At 43.6% G+C, this 12,500-nt stretch overlaps 1 protein-coding gene across 4 annotated transcripts in view; it reads left to right on the forward strand.

The window, feature by feature from the left end:
* EML6 (EMAP like 6) overlaps positions 1–12,500 on the forward strand; it is a 157,379-nt gene that overhangs the window by 90,414 nt on the left and 54,465 nt on the right. For all 4 annotated transcript variants that reach the window (XM_056852697.1, XM_056852698.1, XM_056852699.1 and 1 more), the window contains exons 17-23: positions 662–762; positions 4,890–5,092; positions 7,193–7,304; positions 8,028–8,155; positions 8,976–9,117; positions 10,070–10,222; positions 11,171–11,302. In XM_056852697.1, coding sequence (XP_056708675.1) covers positions 662–762; positions 4,890–5,092; positions 7,193–7,304; positions 8,028–8,155; positions 8,976–9,117; positions 10,070–10,222; positions 11,171–11,302 — 971 coding nt within the window. The remainder of the gene's footprint in view (positions 1–661; positions 763–4,889; positions 5,093–7,192; positions 7,305–8,027; positions 8,156–8,975; positions 9,118–10,069; positions 10,223–11,170; positions 11,303–12,500) is intronic.

The following is a 12,500-nucleotide window of genomic DNA, read 5'->3' on the forward strand; positions in this document are numbered from 1 at the left end:
TGACTAAACCACATAAAATTTGTGAGGTCGCCCCCTCCCCTTCTTTCCAGATGGATTTGAATCTCAGAAAGGACCTTAGTCAGAAAGAGCTATTGCTTTGTCCTAAGGATGCTGGGTTATTGCCCCAACTCTCACAAGCATCTACACACAACTGCACTTCAGAAAGTTTGCATGTTCAGCTGCAGAACAGATGATTGATATTGTGTTGGTGGGGCAGAAGGTAGGGCAAGTTCAGATGGGCTGGGGAGCAAGTGCAAAAAGAGTGAGAATTTCTAGTCTGACCAAACTTGGTGGCATCATACCCCATGTGTTATACCGAGCAAGTATAAATAAGAGTGGGATAATTGCAAAGCAAATAACCGGTGAGTAGGAAGAGGGGTCCCTACCCATGCTTACCTCCATAAATCTGCCTCCCCTTACCTGCTCTTCTGATGGAGTTTATTTCTACTTCCAGAGCCTGGTTGGGAGAAAAGAAAGAGGAAGTGGAGGCTGGAAAACTGTAATGGTGGGGAAGGAGAATGACAAATCCCTTTCCCCTTTCCCTCTTTGCTACATAAAATCTGCCTTCCTCAATCTCCTGCCACTCAATAATGCTCCAAAATCTCCAACCATAGGAAGGGCAGAGTACTCATGCCTCCTTTTATTTTTAAATTTATTCCAGGGGTCACAAAGATAAAATATTTGTGGTGAAATGCAATCCTCATCATGCTGATAAACTGGTGACTGTTGGAATGAAGCACATTAAATTCTGGCAACAAGCAGGTATTCTGTTACATTAAGATTTTAACTTTCTTTTTTACCAAGGGCCATTTTATGCTGTTCAAAATACCATAAACCTCAGACTGTAAGTTGTTCCCAGGATGTAATATTGGAGCTACATCTCAACTGCACAGAAATGTGGTATAAAATCTCCTAGATTTTAGTCCAGCACTCTGCAGCCACTGGCTCCCTATATCCCTGCCATGAGAACCTTCGAATCTAAAATTTGAGTCAAGAGAAGTCAATGAAGAAGTCAAGTGTGCGTTTGCTTAGGCTGTGTTTGGGGCCTGATGAACAGAATGAATGAATATCACCTTACAGATGTGTTGAAGCTCAGGTCTAGGAGATGAATTCTTGCCCTTATAGTTAACGCAGGGAGGAGACCAGATTGCTCTTTTTGATGTGTTAGACACTGTTTTAAGAATCCCTTTAAGTCTTCTGTAATATTTGTCCTCTGTTGTCACAATCACTGACCATTGTTTATGTGGCTGGAATCTGAAAAGTCAAGAGTGTTTGCATTCAGGATAAATTTTCTTGCGAAAGGGTGTCTTGCTTTATATTTTAACTCATTTTAGCTGACCATTGATTTCTTTGTGAGCAGGAAGCCCAATCCTAATGGTGGGGGTGGTTAAAGGGCATCCAGGGACAGTGCAACCGTACCAGTTTTGAAGAAAACCCTGTGGAACTCTCCATAGAGTTTCATGGGGTTACTCCTGCCTTTGTGCAGGAGTAATTCAGCACCTGCAAAAAGAGGCATTCGCAGACCGAAAGGGCTTAGGGAGTGGACTAAAGTAAGCTTCGCCCCCAGGAACACCCCTTTTGATTCTGGCGCAAGCCTCTACATTGGGAAAATGCTGCCGGCAAGGCTGCGCCGGCACCTGAGCCTGGCGCTACCCCATGGCTCCCCAGATCTGGCACATGGCACTAATTCCAACGCAGAAGTCACGCCGGCTCCTATCCCCTTTCACTCTCCCATTAGGATTGAGCTGTTAGAGTCTGATCCATGCTGCTTCTCCCTCTTGGCCTTTTGGGATCTCTTCTTTGAGTCTGAAGTGTTTTTGCATGACTCTTTTCCTACATCCATCATGGAGCACTAGATGACTATAGGGGTGTTGGGCTATAACACCAATGCATAGCAGCTATACTTGCTTAGTTGTCACACCAGAGATCTATACCCCAAGTAGATGTTGTGCTGGCTTGTTGTGCATCGCTGCCCATTTTATATTAGATGCTTGTATAAGTGCCAAGGCCCACAGGTTAGTGTTATTGCCTCACCAGCAGCATTTGGTCATGGAAGCTTGCTGGGTGACCCTGGGCCATTTACATACCCTCTCAGCCTGACCTGCAATACGAGGATGTTGTGAGGATAAATAGAGGGGAGGACAACAATGTAAGGTGCTTTGGTTCCCCACTGGGAAGAAATGTGAGGTGTAAATGAAATGCATAAATAAAAGCATGCCATAGTGTCAGCTTTTGGGGGGGGTGGTGTAATAATATAATGGTGCCCCTAATTTTAATACTGGAAAAAAAACATGCTGCCTCTATCATTATTTTGGAAACACTGTCTTAAACTCTCAGAATTGGTTCACTCTGTATTTTAGACCCCTTTTTATAATTCAAAGGTGCTTTCTGCTCATATATGTAACATGCAAACAGCAGTTCATTAATCTTAATTAGTACATATACTTATGTGCCATTTACAGTGCATTCCTGAGCCTGAAGGGTGAAAGCCCTTAGGTGGCCAGGAAGGTGCTGCGCCGGCGTAGGGCTGTTAAAAAAAAAATTCGGTAAAATTCGGATTCGGCAAAATTCAGCCCATTTTTATTTGGGAAATGCCGAAGTCCTAACTCCCCCGCTTCGGGTCCATGCAATTCGGCACGAGAGCCGGAGTTCGGGGAAAAATTCGGCCGAATAAAGCCATTAAAAACACAATCGCTCCTTTCCGCGGCTCCGGGGGGTATTTTTGGGGGTAGAGGTCCCAAACTTTCAGCGTAGCTTGAGGGGACCCTTCTTGCAAGAACCCCCAAGTTTTGTGAAGATTGGGTCGGGGGGGCTGAGATATGGGCCCCAAAAGGGGTCCCCCTCCTTAATGTGCATCTCTGACAATGGGGGTTTGCAATTAGCAGAGCTTGCCGCCCACTCCCCAAGCTCCCAGCCCCGACAAACAGCTGAGCTGGGGGGAGCAAGAGCGGGGCAAGTGCGAAGAAGTTTGCAAATCATGCAAAGCAACACGTTTGCAACCATGCAAAGCAACACATGACGCCTGGAAGTTTGCAGACCATGGAAAGGGACAGAGGCACGCTAGCTATGCATAAGGAGCAGGAGGGGGTGGAATTTCCCCATTTGCATCGGACTCACGACCAGGCAAATGCATTCTTTAAGTCACAATTTGAAAACCAGTTTTGAGCAAGCATCAAAATAGACCTAACCGATCTTATGAATGAGGGAAAACCTGAGGACACACAACTGAAGCCCCCCCCCTCAAACCAGGGAGAGAGAAACTCCAGGGGGCACACACCCCCAGGCAGAATGGGTGAAAGCCCCATTTGGCTTCCCCCCCACCCACAGAAACTGCTCCCTCCCCACATACACACACACAGACTCTGCTTCCCCCCCACACACACACACAGGAGAAACATTATAGAGAAAAGCCCCAAAATGGGTCTTACTGTGGATGTCTTTTGTTCCATCTTCTTCGCACCTGCCCCGCCCTTGCTCCCCGCAGCTCAGCTGTTTGTCGGGGCTGGGAGCTTTGGGCATGGGAGGCAAACTCTGCTAATTGCAAACCCCCCATTGTCAGATATGCACATTAAGGGTGGGGGGGACCCCTTCCCAGCCCCATATTTCGCCCCCACCCTGATCCAATCTTTACAAAACTTGGGAGTTCTTGCAAGAAGGGTCCTCTGAAGCTATGCTGAAAGTTTGGGGGCTCTACCCCCAAAAATGTGCCCCCTGCAGCCACGGAATGGTGCAAATGTGTTCTGTAAATGGAATAAAAATGCATATTAAGGGGGCGACCCCTTCCGGGGCCCATATTTCGCCCCCTGATCCAATCTTTACAAAACTTGGGGGTTCTTGCAAGAAGGGTCCTCTGAAGCTATGCTGAAAGTTGGGGGGCTCTACCCCCAAAAATGCACCCCCTGCAGCCACGGAATGGCTCAAATGTGCACACACACCCCAAGGGGGATCTCTCTCACACACACAAACAGATACTCTTTCTTTCTCTCCCCGGGCCACGCAGCAGCTGGGCTCATGCACTCAATCGCGACTGATTGGCCAGAAGAAGACCCAGCTTGGCCACCGATTGGCCGTGGGAGAATGCTGCTTACTAACTGACGGTTATGCTGCTGCTCCGAACCCCGAACTTGCCGAATTTATTCGCCAAACACCCCGAACTCGCTGAATTCGGCTCCCCGTTTTCCCGCCTTTTTTGAGTTCGGTTCCATCCGAACTAAAAACTGCCGAATCAGGGGAAATTTGGCTGTTTTTCGGTTCGGGACGAACCGAATCGACAGCCCTACGCCGGCGTCCGGGCCCCTGCACCAGCATCCGGGCAACTTACGCCAGCATTAGTGGCCCCAACGCTGGCAGGAATGCCCGTACTCCGAATCTCAGGAATGTGCTGTTAGTGAAATTCTTTATCCTCTGCCCCGAAACATGTTAAGTATTACTGGCATAGCAGGCCAGCAGGACAGGCAGATGAATACCATGTGATATGGACACTTAGCAGGAAGCAAATCTAGTTAATTTAACGGGATTTCCTTCTGAGTAAACACACCTGTCCATCCCATTAATGGCATTAGGAGAAATTTTAAGCATCTGCTTAAATCATTCATTGAGGTACTTGGATGGGTTTATTATTGGCTTTCCTTCTAATCTTCAAAACATAGTGTTAATGATTATGACATTCACCTCTAAAATCCTGACACATTATAAAGTCATAAGGAAAAGAGCTCTTGTCTTACAGAGGGATGGAGATTATTCCTTGTCTTCTATTCTGCTTGTTTGTATGTAATTCATTTTATGTCAGTGTTCCACCTCTACAGGGTGTAATGGGGATAGGGGTCAACTCATTTAAGTGGCTGATAGCAATATTACAATATTTCTGCTTTCTCTGTCTTAAACTACAGGTGGTGGTTTTACCTCCAAACGTGGAATTTTTGGAAATATTGGGAAACAAGAAACTATGATGAGTGTTTCCTATGGACGAATAGAGGATCTGGTTTTCTCTGGTTCTGCTACTGGAGACATTTACATCTGGAAAGATATTTTGCTGCTTAAGACTGTAAAAGCTCATGATGGGCCTGTATTTGCAATGCATGCCTTAGATAAGGTATGGTTATGCCACTTGTTTGGCTTTGGGATTTCATAAGACTATCAATACATGTCTCTTTTCACAGCCTTTTAACGACTGTGTTTTCATCCTTGGAGCTTAGAGATTTTAGAGGGTAGAGGTCCAAGGATTATTAGTTACGTCGTATCTGAGTCAATTATTGAGTCTAATACTTTGTCTCCAGTAGGTGTCAGTGAAATGTTCCTAGGAAACTCCAAAGCAGGAGAAAATGAGGGTGACCATCTGTTTCCAGCATCTGAAACTTAGTTATACAGGCACTGAACATGGACTCTTCCTTCTTAGCTGTCATGCTTAGGGCCACCAATAGTCTGATCCGCCATTAGTTTGTCTGATGTAGTTTAGAAACAGTCCAAGATGGTAACCATTACAGCATTATATGGCAGTAGGTCTTGAAGTACTTCCTTTTGGTTTCATGAACCTACAGCCAGTCAGTCAGTTTTGTTGGATGGCCATAAGTTGCAGTGTTTTGGGAGACTGCATAATTTATTTCCATTCACTTTCTCTGCTTTGTGCATAATTTTCCATACCTCTACCATACTTTGGCCTGTTTGTCCTAAATTAAACAGTCCTAAGTTCCATAACATTTCTTCATATGGTTATTTTCTCTTTCCTGTACTTTCTTCAGGTCTGCATAATTGTATCTAGAATTTTTCTCATTGTCACAATCCATGTATCGTTTACCCAGTCAAATGTGATTGAGTTAATCTATTATTTACATTTTTTGTCTTTGGTTCCTCTCATGATTATTTTTTAATATCTTCAGATACGTGCAATCAGATTTTTGATGAGGGGCAACAGCTGCTTGTCTTCTCCCCTCCCCACCGAATTCCACCTATACTTCTAACTACATCCAGTGGATTCTCACTGGTTCTTGGCATATAGCATTTATGAAAATTCTAGCTTGAAGGCCCTGGATTTCATTTTCACACCTAACAGTAAAACTTTAACCTCTTTATTGCTTTCCCATGTCTTTAGAGCATACATGTATACAAAGAGGACTGTTTACATACCTTACATGATTTGTAACCTTTGCATCAGGCAACCACATTCTTGTTCTTGAGGATTATCAAACCCATAGAACTGAGGCAATTTAACACACCTGTAGACATAGGAAATTCACAGAACCTCTTCATAGTAGAAGGACATAAGACAGAAAAGTGCCTATGGAAACTGAACAGATATATTGAAGGGGACAGTTTGGCTCTAACTGCAGCTAGAAGAGGCATTGTCCCTGATAGATGTTCCTAGTAAAGACAACTGGGATGATCCGTAGTACCTTCCAGTCTTGACTTTTAGTACTCCTTCCTATGTTCTTTGATCCTGGCTGCTCTGGCTAACATAACTAAATGGCAGGAATGCCAATTCTCCCTTTTAGTAAAGACACAAGAACCCTGTCCCAAGGGCATCTGGCAACTTTGTTAGTGTGTCCCTAAGCAAATCTGACAAGGATATCTTCCCTGTCATGATTACATATTGGTTTGTTACCAAATTATGGCCACTTCCTCCACATATTCCATTGCACACTGTTGTCTTAGCACTTATAAATCTAACTGAACAAAGTGCATCACTTCTCAAATGGCCCCATGGCGATGGATACTTGTGAGCCTGGGTCCAACAGAAATGGAATTGTTCACAGCGTATGAAAAATTTTATTGTGTAATTCAATGGCACGCGGGCACATTATTCTTTATAAGTTAACTCTTTAAGGTGCAGGGATGGAGGAAAAAATGGCCCTGGACAAGGGTCCTGCCCCTGGTCCTCCCAGGCCCCGCCCCTACAAAGGAAGGAGGGAAAAAGAGCAAGACAGTCCCACACCTTGCACAGCTCATCCCCTGCAAATCTGCTGGACCTGGGCACCGCCATCCCCTGGCTCTGCTGGCTTGGCACGTCCACTCACTTTTTGCCCGGACTGGGAGCCGTCTTCCCCAGGCTGCGCACGACCCATCTACCCTGGGCTGGACCAGCCCAAGTATGTGTGTGTGTGTGTGGGGGGGGGGGATTCCCCACTCACTATAATGGCCAGCCTGCCCATATTCAGGTAAATGTGTTCAGTACATTTCAAAATTTGTGTTTCCCCAGGGCTTTGTGACAGGTGGGAAGGATGGTGTGGTGGCACTTTGGGATGATACATTTGAGAGGTGCCTGAAGACATATGCCATCAAAAGAGCAGCGCTGTCACCTGGGTCTAAAGGTATAATTTCAGCAAGCCAAAAGAGCTTGGGAGGGTAACTGTGTTGGAATCTGCTTGCAGAGGAAGGGTCATTCAGAGCATGATGGCATTAGATCTAATGTTTTCCATAAGGAAGAAAAGAGGCGAGACACAGAGGTGCTGTTAACGTCTAGTTCTGGCCTCAGAAGTTAAACCTTGCATGTAAATGACCTCTTAGCTTTTCATTATTGAATGCCAAATGCCCATATTATTATGTTATGCTGCAAGCCTTAACTAAAAATGTCTTAAAATTGTACTAAAGTCAGACTTCTGAGACTACAGTTCTTCACTTGATCAGGGTTTGTGTTGATGTTGCTGTCAAGTCACAGCTGACTTAGGCAACCCTGTAGGGTTTTCAAGACAAGAGATATGCCTCTGCGTAGCAACCCTGGACTTTCTTAGTGGTCTCCCATCCACATACTAACCAGGGCTGACCCTGCTTAGATTCTGAGATCCGACAAGTTCGGGCTAGCCTAGGCTAGCCAGGTCAGGGCTTAATCATTATTTCAAGCTTCTCCTGCATGCTCGTTCTTCACTACTAGCATTGCCCATGTGCAAAGTGACAACAACAGACTTCTACCTGCTGCAGGTTCCCTTCTATAATGATTGGTCTGTAAATTGTAGCTTATGATGAGGCTTTTCTTTTGGTTGAAAATGAATACATTCATATAAAGGTGTGCTTCCCCCTACATCCCAATCATCCAGGATTGCTGCTGGAAGACAATCCATCGATTCGGGCCATCACTTTAGGACATGGTCATATACTGGTGGGAACAAAAAATGGAGAGATTCTTGAAATTGATAAAAGTGGCCCCATGACTCTTCTTGTGCAGGTACTATGGTTTGTCTTATATACCAAGATATGCTTGAAAGAGAACCAGGGCACTCAGCATTTCTGTGATTGCTCACTTCTGTATTAGTTTTAATATGATTGATTTCTGTCCTGCCTCTTTACCTTTATAAAAGAACAGTTGTGCATCCAAGTCTGTTTGCAAAATCTACAAACTTGAAAAGTAAGAAGTCATAACAGAATAGACATTGACAAAGTAAACGTGGTGATCCAAGATGGAAAGGGGGGGCACAATTTCTTCCCTCTTAAAAATGGTTTGCCTCACATTTGCCTTCCAGTCTAGCAGAAGATGGTGTCAGAGCACAGCTTCCAGCAGAGCTGCTTGTGTTCTCTTCTGGCTGGAAATCAGAACTCAGGCAGAATGTGCTATATGGTTTATGAGATTATGACTCCCAAAGAGATTATTTATTCAGTACACAGGCGGGAAAGGGGGAGAATAAGAAGGAATAGTGAAGACTAGAGATCCTGTTGATATTTAGTTTGTGGTGTAGTAGTTAGAGTGTGGAATTGGATCTGGGAGACCCAGGTTTGAATCTCCACTCTACCATGGAAGCTTGCTAGGTGACCTTGAGCCACTCATTCACTCTAAGCCTAACCCATCTCATATAGCTGTTGTGAGGATAAACTGGAGGAGAGGAGAACCACTTTGGGTCCCCATTGAGGGAAAGGCAGGGTATAAATGAAGGGAAGAAAGAATTAATAATACAGTGGGAAAATGTTCCTTAGAAAGTATAATGACTTAGAATTGGGACATGGTTATACAAACATTTCCCCTCTAAACCTCTTTCTTACTGTACAAACAGGGTCATATGGAGGGGGAAGTCTGGGGTTTGGCAGCTCACCCTCTCTTGCCTATCTGTGCAACAGTGAGTGATGACAAAACTCTAAGGATCTGGGAACTTTCCTCCCAACACCGTATGCTGGCTGTAAGAAAACTCAAGAAAGGTAACCCATATTTAACAATATAAGCTGTTATTTTAGAGATTTTAATTAAATCTTTTTCCAGGTACATCTTACAGCAGGCCTGCCCAATTTGTGATGCAGAAATGTAGCCTATCACCTGTGTATGGTCATTATTAGGACCTCGATAGACCTCAGTTAGCTTGTCTTCCTGAAACTGTGAAAAAACAATGGGTTATGAATATCTTGGCAGTCCTCAATATAGGTCCAGTGGGTTGCATTGGTTTGTGAGGTCAGGAGTTGTGCAGGCCTGCTTTAGAAAAATTGACAGATAAAGTCTCTGGGATTCATATGAATCATATTATAATATAAGGACTTTGGTTAAAACCAGTGATTTCTCCATGGTGATTAAATCAGTCCTTGGAAAAGTGAAAATGGAACCATTTCCCCACAATTCTTCTGGACCACGAACTTTTAAAACCACCCAACAAGCCAGCCAACAACCTGCCCTCAGCCAGAAACAACTGTGTTTTCCCCCGTCACAATGTTTATCTTGATGGTCCAGCTTAAGGAAGATTTCATGTCACATTATGACCTCAATTGGTTCTCATAAACAGTATATATTCTTGGTGGCAGAAGGAATTGAACATGCATTTCCTTATCTCATCACTGACATAATCATGAAGACTTGAAAACATGCAATCCCTTCTGATGTTTTATTTATGCTCAGAGGGGTTGCACAATGCTTGCAGAGATAAGTGTAACTAGTTTAAATGTTTGAATACTTGTAAAAATAGAAGCATGAGATCAATGAAATGCCTTGATAGTGGTTTGCCTCTACATTCTTAATATTATATATGAACTGTCTGTTTCACAGCTTTAACAGAAAGAAATTGTTATTTCCGGGACATTTGTGTGGGAGGATCCTTTAATCTGCGCTGACTTTTCTCCTTTGGCATCAAAGCTCTAAGCAGAAATGCTTTCATATCTTTTCTAGGTGGAAGATGCTGTGCCTTCTCCCCTGATGGGAAAGCCTTGGCTGTGGGGCTGAACGACGGGAGTTTTCTGGTAGTGAATGCTGATACCGTTGAAGATATGGTCTCTTTCCATCACAGAAAGGAAATGATTTCTGACATTAAATTTTCTCGAGGTGCAGAAGAAATAAGATTTTTTTAATGAAAGACTTAAAATGAAACATTAAGGAGAAAACTGACCTTTGGCAGTTCACCTCTAAAGACATTTGTTTGAATAAATTGAAATGGTTTAATGTTGGATGGGGGGGTGCATTTATAAACTCCCATCACTTGCCACCATTTCCTGATATGTAGAAATGCTTAAACATCCACCCACTATTCCCTCAGTAGGTGAAATATAAGCCACATCCAACCACTAATTCGACCTTTCTCCTCACCATTGTGTGTGTTATGTGCCATCAAGTCGCTTCCAACATAGGCGGCCCTATGAATTAATGACCTCCAAAACATCCTATCATTGACAGCCTTGCTTGGGTCTTGCAAACTGAAAGCTGTGGCTTTCTTTACCATTACCCTTATGCCTTTTTCTGCTCTTCATAGCTGAGATTCAGCTATTCAGGCTGCCATTTTGCAATACACTATTGCATATGTATATTACAAGGGTATGTGGCGACCAAGCCAGCAAGTAACGGGCTGCGGGTTGGCCTTACTCCATACTTTAAGTGACACTGCACTATTCTGTTGGGCTCTTTCTTTGAACTTGATGCTTTTTCACCATACAAAACTGGGTCAGTCCAGGACTCATATTGTAACTCTCTAACTCAGTAGAAGTGGAAGACACTCCCTAATGGATAGGAGCAGTTCAACAATGCCATCTGTTGCAGAACAGGGACTATCCCTTGCTGTAGGTTTTCAAGCAGAGGTTGGACATCTATCTGTTGGGAATGCTCAAGCTTTGGGTTTTCTACCTTGAGCAGGGGTTGGACTAGATTGCCTACAAGACCCTTCCAACTGTATCATTTCAAGTGTTTATCATTAATTTTCAAGGCATACATAAAGAGAAAAAAATAGCAAATGTCATGTTGTGTTTACTGGTGAATAGCTTGAGTATCTGTCTCTTGCAGATTCAGGAAAATATTTGGCAGTGGCTTCCCATGATAATTTTGTAGATATTTATAATGTGCTAACCAGCAAAAGAGTTGGCATCTGCAAAGGGGCATCCAGCTACATCACACATATTGAATGGGATTCAAGAGGTAAAAAGCCTTGAACACCCGTCTCCCTGTGAAATTAGGTCAAACAAGAGTTGTAAGTTTTTGAAACATTGTTTAAAAAGCATAACCTCTGATTGGTGATTATGGCAAGACAGAGAAAAAGAGCATGTTTATTTGTGGGCTCCTAGTTCTCTTGTAGGAGTTTTAAAAACTGTCATAAGTACACAATTTCAAAAATTATATTTACAGAGAAAGTGAACCAATGATTTTCATCGTTAGAAGTAGTTTTTATAATATTTGAAGCATGCTTTCAACATATCACGAGTTCAAGCCAGGAAGGTGTCCAGACCCAAGATATAAGCATATTTTGTGACTTGTGCAACATTCTCCTTCCAGAACAAGTATGGGTCTCAGTTATATCCTGTTCAGGACTGGCCCAAGTTCCCTTATGACGGGGCTGCCCGAGTTCCCTTATAATGTCACGGAGGTTGCTGGTTTACTATTCTTAAGAAGATACGACATTGCCTGAATGAAACCTTTGGACCCTCCAGTCCAGTACTGTCTACTCTGACCAACAGCAGCTCTAGAGGGTCCATCTAGAACACCTTTTAAGATGCCAGAGATTGAACCCAGTGCATGCAATACCTGTACTCTGCCACTGAGCTCTGAACCCTCTTCAACTGTGGGTTTATGCATGATGCCATAATTGTGACATAGTAATTTTTACAAGGAAAATGTTTTTTTAAGTGCAGAACTGTTCTGGGAATACAAAGAGAGGTTTCTTGGTTAGATCACAAGGGACTAGCAGTCAGCACTGTGCTCACCCAACATCTGCCTGAAGTTGACAGATTAGTTATGTTCCCCACCCCCCAAAAAAATTAGTCTTGGAAAAGAAAAAACTATGCTTAATCTGAACATAGCGAAAGCGCTTCCAGATCAGCCTTACCATGGGTTGGATCTAACCAGCTTTTCTGCGAGTGAAAAAGGAAGGAGGGATCCCCGGTTGACTACGAAAAAGGTCTGTGCTGAAAATCATGGGATCTTCATGTTAAAAAGTCATGTGGTATGGGAGCTGTAGTATGGAGAGGAACTGAGCAAGATTGACTGGGAAAGCTGGCTGGATCCAACCCTATTTCTGTCTTTACCCTTAGGGAAGCCCAAACACAGTCTTTTTTTGGCAAAGATCTTTGTAAGTGCTCAATAGCTAAGCTTCAGCGTTTTTTGTCAATACTAACTGTGG

Source organism: Euleptes europaea, chromosome 7, assembly GCF_029931775.1.
Source record: "Euleptes europaea isolate rEulEur1 chromosome 7, rEulEur1.hap1, whole genome shotgun sequence".
Lineage (NCBI taxonomy): Eukaryota > Metazoa > Chordata > Lepidosauria > Squamata > Sphaerodactylidae > Euleptes > Euleptes europaea.